The sequence below is a fragment of the Chrysochloris asiatica genome, unplaced genomic scaffold (assembly GCF_000296735.1).
Source record: "Chrysochloris asiatica unplaced genomic scaffold, ChrAsi1.0 scaffold00009, whole genome shotgun sequence".
Lineage (NCBI taxonomy): Eukaryota > Metazoa > Chordata > Mammalia > Afrosoricida > Chrysochloridae > Chrysochloris > Chrysochloris asiatica.
In genome coordinates, this window is record NW_006408527.1 from 20,687,794 (window position 1) to 20,705,531 (window position 17,738).

At 38.1% G+C, this 17,738-nt stretch overlaps 1 protein-coding gene and 1 pseudogene across 2 annotated transcripts in view; both read left to right on the forward strand.

Moving 5' to 3' along the window:
* KLHL12 (kelch-like family member 12) overlaps positions 1–17,738 on the forward strand; it is a 53,587-nt gene that overhangs the window by 24,769 nt on the left and 11,080 nt on the right. For both annotated transcript variants that reach the window (XM_006834122.1, XM_006834123.1), the window contains exons 3-10: positions 744–897; positions 2,265–2,482; positions 9,285–9,434; positions 10,461–10,575; positions 13,156–13,262; positions 14,017–14,212; positions 14,660–14,818; positions 15,117–15,215. In XM_006834122.1, coding sequence (XP_006834185.1) covers positions 744–897; positions 2,265–2,482; positions 9,285–9,434; positions 10,461–10,575; positions 13,156–13,262; positions 14,017–14,212; positions 14,660–14,818; positions 15,117–15,215 — 1,198 coding nt within the window. The remainder of the gene's footprint in view (positions 1–743; positions 898–2,264; positions 2,483–9,284; positions 9,435–10,460; positions 10,576–13,155; positions 13,263–14,016; positions 14,213–14,659; positions 14,819–15,116; positions 15,216–17,738) is intronic.
* Positions 8,437–9,148, forward strand: LOC102823763 (annotated as a pseudogene).

Genomic DNA, 17,738 nt, shown 5'->3' on the forward strand with positions numbered 1-17,738 from the left:
GTAGTTTTGAACTGCTGACCTTGAAGCTCGCAGCCCGATTCGTAACCACTACGCTACCAGAGCTCTTTTATATATATATATATATATATATAATACACTAGAATACATGTTCATGGAACTTGTATTCTAGTGTATAATACATCTATGTTTGTTTTAATGTGAAAGCAGTGTTTTAACTTACAAGATAAATTGGTATTTCAGGAAAGCTTCCCTTCACCATATATTCCTGTGCACACATATTCTTCTATCCTCCAATTTGGGACCACTTCCTTATCATTTGAAATGCTATATGCGTGGAGTCCTGGTGTGGTTCTGTGGGTTAATGCGCCAGACTGCAAAGCCGTTTGAACAGCAAGGTTGGCGGTTCAAGCTCATTAGTCACTCCTCAGAAACCTTATACAGGGTCGCTATGGGTCAGAACCAACTTGACGACACTTAATAACAACATACATGTATAAATAATACAAATATATGTTGTATTTGCTTTATGCAAGCTAAATAAAATAGACCATAATTTTTAAAAGATATACTGCTGTTGTTAAGTGTCATTGAATTGATTCCAACTCATAGGGATCCTATATAAGTTTATGAGGAGTAGCTAATGAGTTTGAACCACTACTAAAAGATGTGTGTGTAGTCAATTAATGTTAACATTTCTTGAAATTCTTGGGTGTGAAAATTCTTCAAATTCTTTCTTTCTTGAAATCCTAACCAACATTATTCTATTTCCTTTGAATTTTCAGCTTTCTGAGAAGGGGAAACCTTATGTTGATATCCAAGGTTTAACTGCTTCTACCATGGAAATCCTGTTGGACTTTGTGTATACAGAAACGGTACATGTGACAGTGGAGAATGTACAAGAACTGCTCCCTGCAGCCTGTCTGCTTCAACTGAAAGGTACAGACATTGAAACTTGATACTATTCATGTCAAAATAGCCCTGTGACAGTCTTTCAAATTAATAATGTAAATATAATCATGAAAATTTTGTAGACAAACTGTGGGCACTCATGTGTCCCCTGACTTGCCTCTGTGGGCAGCAAGATCTGATGTCCATAAAAATGTAAGAGAACTTCTCCAAATGTATTTGGCTCTTTAGAAGAAAACATTTACCTTTTGTATTTAAGAAATGGAGGAGGGAGTAATATGTGCAATATCTTACATCTAAGAAGGCTTTAAAAAACTCATGGGAAAAAATGCATTCTTCCATTTTGCCACAAACTCTTTGAAGCCCCATATAAGTACACTCTAGCCCTGGAATGAAACAAAAGAAACTGATACTCTTCATTACCTACATGGGAGGGAACAAGGTGACTAAGGTAATAACTGGCAAGCTAGGGGGCATTTTCATGGTAAATCCTTTAATATCTTTTAAAATTTGTAAATTATCTCTTTAAAATATTATAATTGACACATTCAAATCAGAATATAAAGTCTTCACAGGATGAGAGCTAGCTCTCCTAGTTCCTAATCCTGCTTTTCTTACCCTCTTGTTTTTGTTTATTTCAGTTTTTATATATGCATGATTGAATAGTTTTTTAATACTGTAGAAATTTTGCATTTGTGTACAGTTATAAAATTGTTTATACTATAAGCTTTTTTGTTTAGAAAAGCATGAGATTATTATTAGTGGCTTTTGTTGTCCTTCACTTGAGTCTTAAGTAAGTCTTCACACAGAGTAAAAATTAGGTACATTATACCAAATTAGTAATTGTTTTTTTAACTTGATTCACAAGAGTTCTATGGGTATTTGTGTTTAATTGTGCCCCAAACCAAACCAAACCAAACTTGTTGTCATTGAGTCTATTCTGACTCATAATGTCATTGGCCAGAGTAGAACAGCCCCATAGAGTTTCCAAGACTATCATATTTACGGATACAGACTGTCACATCTCACTCCTGCAGAAGGACTGATGGGTTCAAACTATTGATCCTTTGGCTAGCAGCTCCACACTTAACCTTGGTGCTGCCAGGTCTCTCCCTTTAATTTTGCCAGTGTTCCTGAAAGCAATTGGTCTTGCTAGATTCATTTTAAAAATGAAGCAAAGACAGGTATAATGGCCTTGCTGAAGAAAGATCATACACAGCATATAAAACAGAAGTAGGATTTGAACTCCGTAAGCATAACATTTCTAATTTGGGTTTTGAATGTTGAGCCAGGCTGTCTCTGTTAACTGTGTTGAAAAAATTTTGAGATATGAGAATGTAGACCAATTCAGCACCTGAAAAGTACCATGAAGTATTCACTGTCTGTTTTTGTCCTAGGTGTGAAGCAAGCCTGCTGTGAGTTCTTACAAAGTCAGTTGGACCCTTCTAATTGCCTGGGTATCAGGGACTTTGCTGAAACTCACAATTGTGTGGACCTGATGCAAGCAGCTGAGGTCTTTAGCCAGAAGCATTTCCCTGAAGTAGTACAGCATGAAGAGTTCATTCTTCTAAGTCAAGGAGAGGTGGAAAAGCTGATCAAGTGTGATGAAATTCAGGTACAGATTTGATTCAAGACAGGCCATTACAAACTTGAAGAGCAGGATGGAGTTATTATGTCTCTGTAGCAGGGCTTCTTATTCTAGTGTCCATATTCTACAGGTTTCATTAGCCGTCCGAAATGCTATGCCAAATTTATTTTCATGTTTATGGAGAAGGAGTTAAATCAGTTTCCTCATGAAATACATGATACCAGTGGTTAAGAATCACTTTTTAACAGGGTGGAATAAGCAAACAAATGGAAATGGAAGTCGATTTCTGTTGTTGTTGTTGTTTAGTGCCATCAAGTCAGTTCCAACCTATAGTGACCCTGTATAGGGTTTCCGAGGAGAGGCTGGTGAACTTGAACCGCCAACCTTGCAGTTCTGTTTTGTTGTTGTTAGGTGCCATTGAGTCAGTACCAACTCATAGTGACCTCGTGCACAGCAGAACGAAACACTGCCCGATCCTGGGCCAGCCTCACTATTGTTGCCACGCTTGAGCCCATTGATACTGCCACTTCACCAATCCATCTCGCTGGGAGTCTTCCTCTTTTTCTCATTTTGCATTTATTGAGAATATCTCCTATGTAGCCATCACTATGCCAGGTACTATAGACCTTAAGGAATCCTAGTGTGGTGCTGTGGGTTAATGTGCTGGACTGCAAAGTTGTTTGAATTGCAGTGTAGGCAGTTCAAGCTCGCCAATCGCTCCTGGAAACCCTATACAGGGTTGCTATGGGCTGGACCCAATTTGATGGCACTTAACAACAACTTAGATCTTAAAGTGAGTAAGACAGTTCCTGACTCAGATCATTCACCATACAATAGTCTAGACAAGCATATAAGCTAAACATTGTTAGAGTAGATTATAGAGATTAATAGCAACACCTCTGCAAGGTAAGATTACATGGAAGAAAAAGAAATCAACTTCTGCCTGAGAGTGGATCAAGAAGGAAGGGACAAGAGCTTGGAGATGTGGATTTATGTGAGCAGGGCCAGATCATAAGTGCTTTGCGGGGGTTAGGGAACGTCCAAATAAGGGACATATGAAGTGGGCATCAATTTTGTTTTGTTTTTTAACTTTTTTATTGTGAACTGAGTGAAAGGATATTAAATTTGAGCCAAGTTTTTCCTTATACTTTTCCCTAGTGACTTTTTTTTTTTCAATGTTTTATTGTGAATGATGTGATAGTTTACATGGGAGAACATTGGTTTTACATTCATCCTATCGTATATCATTACATTGCTATGGTTACAGTCCCCTCCATGCATCATCAACCAACCAAAGGTATACTACTACAAGCCTGCCCCTCGGTTGTCAGCACACAGCCCCTCTCCCTCTCTGTTCCCTAGTGACATTTATGAGGGGAAATTGATTAGGGCTCATCAGTGACATTGTTTCCAGTTAAAGAGAAGTTATTTTCTAACTTGACTTGCTGTTGCATATCAACTCAGAGAATTTGCTGTTATACATGCTGCTGATCCAAGTATTTGCTAGTTTTTGTTTTTACCCTCTTATGGGACACTGTGTCCTTGCACTGAACTGCCAGGAAAAGCTAAATTATATGGGCTTCAGACATGATAGCTAGTAATTCACTAGAGATCTTTATTTTTCTTGATTTGTCCATATATTAGAAAATATCTTATATAAAATTTAAGAAAGCTAAAGTATATGATCTTCAGATATGATAGCTAATAATTCACTAGAGATCTTTGTTTTTCTTGATTTGTCCATATATTGGAAAATATATAAAATAGACATTATGACTTGAAGTTCATCGTATATAATAGTAAAATAGATATTTAACAGCGTTTATAGCGTAGTGGTTACGAATTGGGCTGCGAACCTCAAGGTCAGCAGTTTGAAACTACCAGCCGCTCCACGGGAGAAAGATGAGGCTTTCTGCTCCTGGAAGGATTTATAGCCTCGGAAACCCTGTACAGGGTTGCTATGAGTCAGAACCAACTCCACGGCACATAACAACAACATATTGGTCAAGTATTAAATATGTATTGAGCACTTACTGTGTACACCAACAAGTTCAGGGTAGAGTTAAAATTGTGAACATATTTTAAAATCCCCGTACTCTGGTGCTGATATTCCACTATCAGTGTTTTTTGACATTTTATAGTGATTATCTTATTTAACTTAAGGTCAGCAGTTTGAAACTACCAGCCGCTCCACGGGAGAAAGATGAGGCTTTCTGCTCCCATAAAGATTTACTGCCTTGGAAACCCTGTACAGGGTCACTATGGGTCAGAACCGACTTGACGACATATAACAACAACAACAACAACAACAACAACATCTTATTTAAACAACTATCTCCATTTATCTTAGAGGAAAGTGAAGCTTGGAAGTTGACCACTATACCACAGCTAGTAAGCAGTAGAGCCAGGATTAAAATTTGAAGCCAGGCAGTCTGGCTTCTGAATTTGTTTTCTTCACCCCTAAACTAGAATGATCACCTAGTCTGTTAATTTCTGATTGATCAAATCAGTAGGCAGTCAACAGAAGTCATTTCAGATAGTTATTTCAGAACTACTAAAATTAAAACAAAACAAAGAGAACCATTATCTAACCACGTTATGCAGAGACTGAGATGAAAACAGTTGTACGGTCTTCCTTACATGTGTGTCAAAACTAGACCTTGTTTTTTCCTGGAAAAAACAGCAAATGACCTATTTTTTCTGTTCTGTAGTCCTGCTATAAATAGCAACCAGATGTCTGACTCCCAGTTGCTAACTACAGCTTCCTCTTATTATTTAAAACAATAGAACTTTAAACAGTGGTAAGCAGTATATCCTATTAGGTAATATGGGCTTTGAGTCTTGGCTGTGTGACTTTGGATAAGTTACCTAACCAGTAATCCTCAGTTGCTTCTTCTATAAAATGCAGATAATATTAGTACTTAGTACTAATAGGCTGTTGTATTAAATCAGAAGGCCAATGTCTGATACATGAGAGAATGCTCCCTGAAATTTTGTTATGAAAAAATTTTTTTTATCTCCACAGGTGAACATGAATGTTGTGGGCTTTTTCTTAATAGTTTTAGCTGTTTCTCTGTAATTACAGCTTATTCTGTCTTTAGTTAGATCAAGAATCTCTGTGTATGATTGAAAAACTTGATATTTAAATTTATATACCTAATTTAAACCTAGAAAACATCAGAGTTTAGCATGCAGGTGCCTGAAACTTTCAGCCTATGATTCTTGTTTTTAAAAGAAATTTAAAAAAATAAAATGGATACTTTTCCGCTCCTTTTCCAGCATCTAATCCATCAGTAGGCAAGATTAGTTTTATCTTCCAAGTGCTTCTCCAGTGCATCTCCTTCTCTTTATCATCAGTACTATAACTGTAGCCAGCAAGGTTATATCATCTGCATATCACCGGTTGTTAACGCGTCTTCCTCCAATCCTGATGTCACTTTCTTCTTCATATAATTCAGTTTCTTAATTATTTGCTCAGCATACAGATTTAATAATTATGGTGAAAGAATACAATCCTAGAGCACAACTTTCCTGATTTTAAATCATTCGGTGTCCCCTTGTTTTATTTGAACAGCTGCCTCTTGGTGTACAAGTTCCTCAAGAGTGCAATTAAGTATTCAGGAATACTCATTCTCTGCAGTGCTGTTCATAACTTGTCATGATCCACACAGTCAAAAGCCTTTGCACAGTCAGTAAAGCACAAGTAAACATCTTTCTTGTAGCCTATGCTTTTAGCCAAGACCTATCAGGTATTAGCAATGATACCCTTTGTTCCTCGTCCTCTTCTGAACCTGACTTGAATTTCTGGCAGTTCTTTATCAATGTACTGCTGCATCTGTTTTTGTATTATCGACAGAAAATTTTTACTTGCATGGAAAGTTTGAGCTTTAAGCACAGTGCGATCCATTTCTGTTAAGCTGGAAATGATCTATATCTACATTGTCCAGTTTGATAGCTGCTATCCACATGTAGCTATGGATCACTTAAAATGTGGCTAGCACTACTGAGAATCTCTATTTTTAGTATAATTGAATTTTAATGTAACAGTAAATAACTACATATCACTGGTGGCTACCATATTGGACTGTGAAGCCTACCAATAATCATAAACCCAGCAAAACTGACCTTAAAATATGACAGCAAAGTTAGGACATTTCCTGAATAACAGAAATTAAAGGAATTTGTTATGACCAGACCAACTTTATAAAAAATGCTGAAGGATGTTCTTTGGACAAGAACCAACAATAGCAGACAATAACCTGAGTTTACCATATGTGACAACACCATCCAGAACTCAATCCAGATGTTGAAGTATTTAAAGTAAAACAAATCTACAAGATTGAAAATAGGGAACCAGAGATATCAATGTATAATGAGGTCAACTACAAAACAAAAAGAGGGAATAGTGTAGATACAGAACTTCCAAACGGCAAGGAAGTCAAGTAGAATTCAATATGCTTAATCGGGGGAAAAAAAATTAACAAATTACAAAGTAACCTCAAAGAAACTACATAAGAATCAAAATAGCAAAAACAAGAGGAAAATCAAAAAGATTTAGTAAACATTAACACAATAGAAATGAAAATGACAAGAAAATCTACAAACAGAATGAAATCAACTTAGAAAATTATGTGGAACAGAGAATCCAGCAGTGCAAAAAAAAAAAAAACAACCCAGGAAAAATGACAGTGATCGATTCATTTCTATTGATAATTATACTGTAAATGGAATTAAATGTACCACTTAAGAGACATAGACAACAGAGTGGATAAAAAAGCAGGATTTTTCAATAAGCAGACTACAAGAGACTTACCAAAAAGATGGAGACAGCCTAGATGCTGATCCACAGAAGCAGTGGTTAAACTTTTAGTACATACACACAATGGAATACTATGAAACATTGAAGAATAATGATGAATCTGTGAAATACCTCATAACATGATTAAACCTGGAGGGCATTATGCTGTGTGAAATTAGTCAAAGTAAAACTAATGTAAGGCTCTTTAAGCCTTCACTAAATTCATAATAAGAAAGTTGAAAAAAAAAAAATGCAGATGTTTTCCATATATTATCACGAGCAGCCACTGATGACTTTCAGGCTGCTAGGCACTACAGTTTTGCTGGCCACAGGCTGAATGTATCCTAAAGTTCTATGTGATATATGGAATAGCAGAAGTTCTGTATTGAAAGTTATAGAGGAGAAAATAGCCAACAGCCCTGCTCTAAACATCCTCTTTCTCCACTTGATTTTTTTGTTTGTTCGTCGGCTGGTCAAATAAACACATTGTGGAAACAAAAACCAGCAAAAAGAGATCATGGAATTTTTCCACTAGCTTTTTGAAGCCCCTTCATATATGTCATACCAGATAGCATAGTACCTGATAGATACATGGTGGTTCCTCGAGTGCTGGTTAGAAATACTTTGAAAACTGAAGCATTCTACATAAGAAGTTCCCACGTCATAGACTGTAGATGAAGATGTTGGTGAGCAAGGCTGGCAGTATTTAGACAACACTCATGAATAAGTTATTTCAAGAACCAGTTGTAATTGTTGTTGTGTGTTATCGAGTCACATCTGACTCATAGTGACCCTTTATAGGGTTTCTGAGAATGTTTGGTCAGTTTGAATTGCTGACTTTATGGTTAGCAGTCCATTGCTTGTCTTATAGTACCATACCAGGAGTCCAGTTTTGAATAGAGCAACAAATTACCAGGAAAAAAAAATAATAAAGAAAATTCTGAGGCCAACATGTGATCGGCACTATCTATCTTAGTAGGAACCATTTTTATCCAAGTTGTCTGTAATTCTTTTCTTAGATTGAGCTAGCTGTGTCTAAAAAGATGATTTCCCCAGGAGTTCATCTATTTCTGGAAGATTGAAAATAGTGGTGGTTGGGGTGATAAGTGAGAGGGAGAAAGTAAGCGTGGTTACTTTTAAAAAATGTGAGCCAACCTTTCCTTTCGGTGGCGCGCAGCGCAACATGGCGATACAAATTTCCAAGAAGAGGAAGTTTGTAGCTGATGGCATCTTCAAAGCCGAACTGAATGCGTTTCTCACACGGGAGCTGGCTGAAGATGGTTACTCTGGAGTTGAAGTTCAAGTTACACCAACCAGAACAGAAATTATCATCCTAGCCACCAGGACACAGAATGTTCTTGGTGAGAAGTTCCGGTGGATCCGGGAACTGACTGCCGTGGCTCAGAAGAGTTTTGGTTTCCCAGATGGCAGTGTAGAGCTTTATGCTGAAAAGGTGGCCACGAGAGGTCTGTGTGCCATTGCCCAGGCAGAGTCTCTGCGCTACAAACTCCTAGGAGGGCTTGCAGTGCGGAGGGCCCGCTATGGTGTGCTGTGGTTCATCATGGAGAGTGGAGCCAAAGGCTGTGAGGTCGTGGTGTTTGGGAAACTTCGAGGACAGAGAGCTAAGTCCATGAAATTTGTGGATGGCCTGATGATCCACTACGTTGACACAGCCATACGCCACGTGCTGCTCAGACAGGGTGTGCTGGGCATCAAAGTGAAGATCATGCTGCCCTGGGACCCAAGTGGTAAGATTGGCCGGAAGAAACCCCTGCCTGACCATGTGAGCATTGTGGAACCAAAGATGAGATACTACCCACCACCCCCATCTTGAAGCAGAAGGGTGGGAAGACAGAGAGCCACCTGCTATGCCTCAGCCAGGCCCCACTGCATAACAGGGTCTCCTTGGCAGTCGGATCTGTAATTTGGATGTTGCTCTGTAAAGAACTGCAATCAAAATCTTTTTAAAGAAAGAAAAAAATGTGAGTCAATTTGAAAACTAGAGATCCCTGTGTTATTATATATTCACAGGTGGATTCTGAAGAGCCAGTCTTTGAGGCTGTCATCAATTGGGTGAAGCATTCCAAGAAGGAGCGAGAAGAATCTTTGCCTGACCTGCTACAGTATGTCAGGATGCCTCTGCTGACCCCTAGGTACATCACGGATGTCATCGATGCTGAGGTAAGTCATGTAAGGCACACACGGTCTGGCACCACTTTGACTGTTTCTTGTGATTTAGTAGTGTACTCAAAATTATTTTAATGCAGACTTAGATACTCCTAGTTAACTTCACCTGGCATCTCAAGAGTGTTGTCCTGGAAAGTCTGCAGGCATGGTTCCAAAACAAGTAAATTAGCAAGTCAAGCTCCCAATACATATGAAAAATTTTAATTAAATTTTGTGGGGGTTTTTTGTGTGGCACTGTGGAATAAAGCACTGGACTACAATGTTGGCAATTCAAACTCACCAGCCACTCCTCAGAAACCTTCTACTGGGTCGCTTTTGAAACTACCAGCTGCTCCACAGGAGAAAGATGCTTTCTGCTCCCATAAAGATTTACAGCCTCAGAAACCCTGTTCAGGGTCGCTATGGGTTGGAACTGACTCGATGGTACTTAACAATAACAACAACAGTGAAGTCAACACAAGCAGTTTAATATATTTTAATGCCAATTTTGGTTATATCATTGGGAGTTTATCTTTTAAAGTGTTTCTCTAACTTAAGTGGTTAGTAGTATATTCTCATGATTTTTTACCACACATACCATTTGTATTATTACCTGGACTATATTCTGGGACAACACTGATAGCATGTAGATATTAATGAATTTTTCCTCCTAGCTCAACTCCACGTCTCTTTGGGAGTTAACTATAAACACAAGTATTTTATTATATACTTATATTTGCATAATCATCAGAAGGATCTCTACCTATAAGTGGTGCCAAGGTGGGTGAATATAGAGCTAGGAGGGAAACGTCCTGATATATATCTTGTATCATTTGACTTTTGAATGATGTAAAATGTATCTTCAAAAGATAAAAATAAATGAAAAAAACCACTGTAATTGCCAGCAACCCTCCTGGGACCATAGGACTTTGGAAACTGGTTTTATATATTAGGAAGTTAATTCTTTACATGTAGTGTTTGTATTCTTATTGGCATAACTGGAGGCCCCTGTGCCTCACTCTGCTATCTGCTGTATTTCAGCCTTTCATCCGCTGTAGTTTACAGTGCAGGGACCTAGTTGATGAAGCAAAGAAGTTTCATCTGAGGCCTGAACTACGGAGTCAGATGCAGGGCCCAAGGACAAGGGCTCGTTTAGGTAAGCTGGCATTTTCGCAGAAGGAGGGGATATTTTTCAACTGCTACCTGGAGGTGGCATCATGTAGTTGGAAAAAGCACTGTGTAAGAAGTAAAAAGACCTTGTTTCAAAACCTGTTTTTAATCATTTCTTTTATAGTATCAACTTGGGCAAGTCACTTTACCTCACTGAGCTTTCTTTCCTTTAAACCACCTTGTCTATTTCACATAACTATTTAGAGGTCAGTTGTGGCATTGTAGGATAAGCACTGGTGGATTGCTAACTACAAGGTCAGTGGTTCAAACCCACCAGTTATTCCTTGGAAAGTTTATACAGGGTTGCTATGAGTCAGAACTGACTTGACAACACTTAACAATAATTTGGAGGACTTTGGAGATCTAGTGACACAGTGGTTATGTTTTCAGCTGCTAACTGAAAGATAAAGGAGACTTGATAGCGTAGTGGATTATGAGCTGGTCAGTAGTTCAAATCTACTAGGCCCTTTGCGGGAGAAAGATGAGACTTTCTGCTTCATAAAGATATACTGACTTGGAAACCCTATGCAGGTGTTCTGTTTAGCTTTTGAGTGGGAACCTTTTAAACAAAGATATGAAATCCCAGATTAATAGCATACCAAGTTTTTTATAATGGTAAAGACCTGAACTAGGAGAAAATATTTAATAGGTGTGACAAGAGGTGTTTTTTTTTGTTTGAAGAAAAAGAACCCATGTAAATCAACAAAAAAAAAGATAGCTCAATACAAAGTGGACAAAAGAGATGTTCATGGAGTACACAAAACAGGAAGTGTAAGTCATCAATAAACACTTAAAAATATGTTTTACTAGCAGCTCATGGACAAGAAAATTTTTAAATCTTTGATTCCTAAGCCTTAGATCTCAACTTTTTAGAGACAAGTTTAGGAGGTGTTTTTTCTTTTCCAATTTGAGTTCAAATGACTGTGCCTACTACATAGAAAGGTGACCCAAAAGAATGCAGAACACCTCAAACAATATCATTTATATCACTTGCAAGTAAAATTTTGCTGAAGAAGAAAATAATTCAAAAACACTTATAGCACAGTACATCACAAGGAGCTGGCAGAAATTCAGCCAGTTTCAGAAGAGGACTTGGGATGAGGAATATCATTGCTAATGTCACATGGATCATGGCTGAAAGCAGAGGATACAAGGAAGATGTTTTCTTGTGTTTTGTTGACTGTGTAAAGGCATTTGATGGTGCGGATCATGACAAACTACCAATAACATTGCAAGTAATGGAAATTCCAAAACTTAATTGTGCTCATGTGGAACCTATACACAAACCAAGAAGCAGTTCTAACAGAACAAGGGGAAACTGAATGGTTTCAATTAGTAACAGTGTGCATCAGATTATATCCTTTCACCGTACTTAATTCAGTTTGTAAACGGAGCAAATAATCTGAGAAGCTGTGGACTATATAAAGAAGAATGTGGTATTAGGATTTGAGGAAGACTCACTAACATCTTGCAATTAACAGATGACATTACCTTGCTTACTGAAAGCAAAGAGGACTTGAAGCACTTACGAAGATCAAAGAATACAGCTTTTAGTATGGATTTTAACTCAGCATAAAGAAAACAAAAACCCCTCAAAAAAAACAGAAAAGGTTGAATTCACCAAGGATTTCATTTTATTTGGATCAAAAATCAATGTTCATGGGAGCAGCAGTCAAAAGACCAAACATTGTGTTAATTTGGCAAATCTGCTGCAAAAGACCTCTTTAAAAATGTTAAAAAGCAAAGATGTCACTTTGAGGACTAAAGTACATCTGAACAAAGCCATGGTATTTTCAATCACCTCAAATACATGTGAAATTTGGACAATGAATAAGGAAGACTGTAGAAGAATCAGTATATTTGAAGTACAATGTTGGTGAAGAATACTGAAAGTACCTTGGGCTTCCAGAAAAACGAACTTATCTTGGAAGAAATACAACCAAAATGCTCCTTGACATGATGATGGCAAAATTTGTCTCTCATATTTTGGACAAGTTGTCAGGAGGAACCCATCCCTGGAAAAGGACAGCATGCTTGTTAGAGAGTCAACAAAAAAGAGGAAGACTCATAAGGAGATGAAATGGCACAGTGGCTGCAACAAGGGGCTTAAATATAACAATTGTGAAGATGGCACGGGACCTGGCAATGTTTCCTTTTGTTGTGCATAGGGTCACTATGAGTTGGAGCTGACTCAGTGGCACCTAACAACAAGAAGCCACAACTCCAAACTCTAGAGACAAGGTTCAGAAATGTTCATTCTGTTCCAATTAGAATTGTATAGGCTGAGAAGGGATCCAAGTGGTCCAAATGGTGTAGTGGTATGTTCAGTTTGCTTTGTAAGGTCTTAATGTTGTCCAGGAATTTAAATTTCAAAACCAAGTCCTCAAGAGGGAGGCCCTCAAGAAGAAATTTCATTTTAAGAAACTTTATGACATATCTCCTATCAGAATGCTTTTCTGGATCATATAAAACAAGGTAATCTAGAATTGTTTCTACTTATACTGTCCTATGAGTAGTTACCTAACCAAGAATGACAAAGTGTATCTCTTTCTCCCTTTCTCCACAGGAGCCAATGAAGTGCTTTTGGTGGTTGGAGGCTTTGGAAGCCAGCAGTCTCCCATTGATGTGGTAGAGAAATATGACCCCAAGACTCAGGAGTGGAGCTTTTTGCCAGTAAGCTGTGGTGGAACCAGTTGTGGGCAGAGAGCTTAAATGTACTTATTCCCTGACTCTAGCTCATAGCTAACCCAGCCCTAAGACTAGATAAGTCTAGCAACAGCACATTGTTCATTAGAACACTGTTTGCACACAGTAGCTATACAGTTGTTGAGTAAAGATTAAACTTCAGATATGTGATTAGCCTTGTATCAAATTAAACTGAGCTGACCACAACTCATTTGGCATCTGGATAATTTTCAACATGCTGGTCAGATGGTGTGTTAAAGAGGATTTAAGGTTAATTTGAGGTAATGTTTAACTTAATTCAGAAATTGGTGTCTTTTTCTTTTGGTACCTCCTTATATTTTATTGCCGAATCAATGGTAATGATTCTTCTGAGAAAACATAGAAATATTTTGCTCAGTCCTCCTCTACCTTTAAGGGTCTTAGAATACTGGCCATTTGATTACTGTTCCAATGTTGGAATAGTTTTCACTTCAACAAATAGTCCAGTATCCTGTGGAATAGAAAGGAGTCAGGTACAAAATCATCGAAGGAGATTTAATCCCTTTGAAGCTTTGGAATATGGCAAATGTATAAGATAATAAGCAAAAGATTATTTGTTCAGTAGGCTGATAGCCAGAGGCCACTTGAGGATGAACCACTGCCTGTAGTTCATGGTGACAACTAAAATAGCAACGAAGTTTATGGATAACAACAGGAATACTGACTTTTAATATTAAGTACCACTTGTCTCCAAAATCCACAGAGCATTACTCGTAAGAGACGTTATGTGGCCTCGGTCTCCCTACATGACCGCATCTATGTAATTGGTGGTTATGATGGTCGTTCCCGCCTCAGTTCAGTGGAGTGTCTAGACTACACAGCAGATGAGGATGGGGTCTGGTATTCTGTGGCTCCTATGAATGTTCGAAGAGGCCTTGCTGGAGCTACCACCCTGGGAGGTAGGCTTGATGTTCAGGGTGATGTTTCCATTTTTCTGTAGCTGGGTCAAGGTTCATACCTCTCCCATTGTCTGGCAGGAGCATGAAATGGGAAAAATAACTGGTAAGATCAAATATACCTTTTAGCTTTGGACATATTAATGGTACCAAAACTGTTCAATATTCATGGATGTTTCAACACTGTCACTACTAAATTTTAAGTTCCTGTGTATAGGATGAGAAACTATCACTATTTTTTTTTTATAAACTACATATAGTCTCTTCAGATGATCCTGAGGATTGTCTTACCCCATTTTTTTTTTTTTTTAATCTTGATTGATTTATCCCATAAAATGTACTTTAAAATGCTTGCTCCCAGACATCTGGGGGCCTATGAAGAATTTGCAGAGGAAAAAGTTATTAGAAACTGCTCAGTCTCTAATAGTATGATTTCTTTACTCTGGGCAGATATGATCTATGTCTCTGGAGGCTTTGATGGAAGCAGGCGTCATACCAGTATGGAACGATACGACCCAAACATTGATCAGTGGAGCATGCTGGGAGATATGCAGACAGCCCGGGAAGGCGCCGGACTAGTGGTGGCCAGTGGAGTGATCTACTGTCTTGGTATTCGGCCTGGGATATAAGGATGGGAGAGAACCCAAGGGGTGGCAGACTGTGAGTGGGCATCCCCTTTAAACAGAGATAAGTGCATAGACCTCCCTTCAACTAAAATCATGGCCTAACTCAATGTGTTTTCCATTAATGAGGATTGTCTATATTTTGTAAACAGATAATAGGGTACTTTCCATTTCCCTTCATGTTAATGGAACTTTTGTGGGAGTACTGAAACAAAATTAGTAGAAATATTCAGAAGGTCAGACTGGGAATGGACATGTGGAATGATTTCTACTATGTGTTTCAGGAGGATATGACGGCTTGAATATCTTAAATTCAGTTGAGAAATATGATCCTCATACAGGACACTGGACTAACGTTACACCAATGGCCACCAAACGCTCTGGTAAGACCAGTCAGACTTACAGAAGGCATTAATTACAGTGCTGTCACATCTTGACATATGCAGTAATACTGCAGTCACAGGGCCAGGGTATCAGTAAATCAGAGTTAAATATCCCACTTCACTGTTGTTGTTGTTTGTTGTTAAGTGCCCTCAAATAACAATTTAAAGAGGACTTTTCCGACTCAAGCAACCCTGTATAGAGTTTCCAAGGAGTGGCTAGTGAGTTTGAACCTTTGACCTTGCAGTTCAAACTGACCTTACAGATCAGTGCTTCATCCTACACTTCACTGTAGACAATGTAACACATTAGTCAGATTCCATTCTCCTCTATGCCTCTGTTTTTTTCTAAATATTAATGAGAATATAAACAACTAGTTTTGGTTTTTATTTCATATATTTTATTTTTTCACTTTGTAGATATTTAACTTACTTTTTCTTCACATCAACCTAATACTTTTTTTTTTTTAAGTTTTTATTGTGAATTGAGTAATAGTTTACATGGGAGAACATTGGTTTTACACTCATCGTTTTATTGCAATGATTACAGTCCCCTCCGTGCATCATCGTTCAACAGTATTTGTTTCTATTACCTCTGTTTTTTGTTTTGTTTTGTTTTGGGGGGCAGGGGATGTATATCAAAACACTCAGGAATATGTAATCATTTAGACAACCAAAGGGTACATTCTGCAAGCCTGCCTCCTGGCCACCAGCTCACAGCCTTTCTCTTTCCTTGAGTCTAGAGTCCTCAGTCTGTCAGTCTGTCTCTCCATGTCCTCATCTCTGCCTCCATCTCTGATGTTGCTGCTTCTCTGGATAGGGTCCCACATTCTGCTCGTGCTCTTCTCTCTTGATGGTCCCAGGGTCCTATGTTCTTGACTGTAAGATTAACTACTTCCCACTTTTTGTTACAACACTTCTACCTTTACAGTTGTGACAATCACAATTAATCGTGATAACAGTTAATTCACTATTGAATCATAAGAATCTTATCCCCATCTCCTTTCGCCAGACCCGTCTAGACAAGATGAAAACTGTTCAGTAGAGATTCTACTTTCCCCCGTACACTCTGAAACTAAACTCCCTCTTGAAAACTTATAAGCCAGTCACTTTGTGCCTTTACACCCCCACCCCATTTTACGTAGCCAATGTCTAAGTTGCCCAGTTGCCTGTCCCTATCAACCCTGTATACAGAGGGAATAGAATTGATACTTAATGTAAAGACTCCTTCCCTCTCTGTTGGTATTTTGAGCTACTACATCCATTAAGTAGAGGTTAGACAGCTATGTTTTCAGATAGATTGTATATTCCGTATTCTTCATCAGCACAGTAATTCATTGGCATCAAGTTTTCAGTCTTTCTTTTTAATTGTACAGCTTTCACAATGCATATCAGGTGAGTGAAAATACCATGGTTTGGATTAGGTGCACCTCAGTCCTCTAAAGTGGCATCTTTGCTGTTTAACAATTTAAAGAGGACTTTTGCTTCAGATTCGCCCATTACAATACATCGTTTGATATCTCCACTGCTACTTCCATGGGTGTTGATTGTATATTTAAGTGAAATGAAATTCTTGGTAACTTCAGTCTTTTCTCTGTTTATCGTGATCTTTTTTATTGGTTCAGTTGTGAGGATTTTTGTTTTCTTAGCATTATTGAGGTGCAATCCGTCCTGAAGGCTCTAGTGTTTGATTAACAATAAGTGCTTCACATCATCTTTGCTTTCTGCAGGCTAGGATGTGTCATCTGCATATCTGCATATTACAGGTTAATAAGCCTTCTTCCAATCATGAGGCAATGTTCTTCTTCATATAATCCAACTTCAAAAATTATTTCTTTAGCATATAGGTTGAATAAGTATGCTAAAAGGATGCAACATCTTTCTTCACTTTAAACCACTTGATACCCTTTATTCTGTTTGTACAGTTGCCTCTTGGTCTATGTACAGGTTCCGTGTTGCTCAGCATACAGATTGAATAAGTCTGGTGAAAGAATACAGCACCTTTCCTGATTTTAAGCCACTTAGTGTCCCTTTGTTCTGTTTGAACAACTGCCTCTTGGTCTATGGACAGGTTCTTCATTAGCACAATTAAGTGTTCTGGAATTCCTATTCTATACAGTGTTATGCATAGTTTGTTATCCACACAGTTGAATACCTTTACATAGTCAAAAAAGCACAAGTAAACATATTTCTAATACTCTCTGCTGTCAGCCAAGACCCATCTAAACATCAGCAATGATCTATCTCGTTCCACATCTTCTGACTCCAACTTGAATTTCTGACAGCTCCCTGTCAATCTACAGTTGCAACCAGTTTTCAATTATCTTCAAAATTTTACTTGAGTATGATATTAATGATATTGTTTGATGATCTTTACATTGCTGGGTGACCTTTCTGTGAGTTGTGCACAAATAAGGATTGCTTCCAATCAGTTGTCTGTTAGCTATCTTCCAAATTTCTTGACATAAATAAGTGAATACCCCCAGCACTGTATCACTGAATGTTTGTTGAAACATTCAAGTTTGT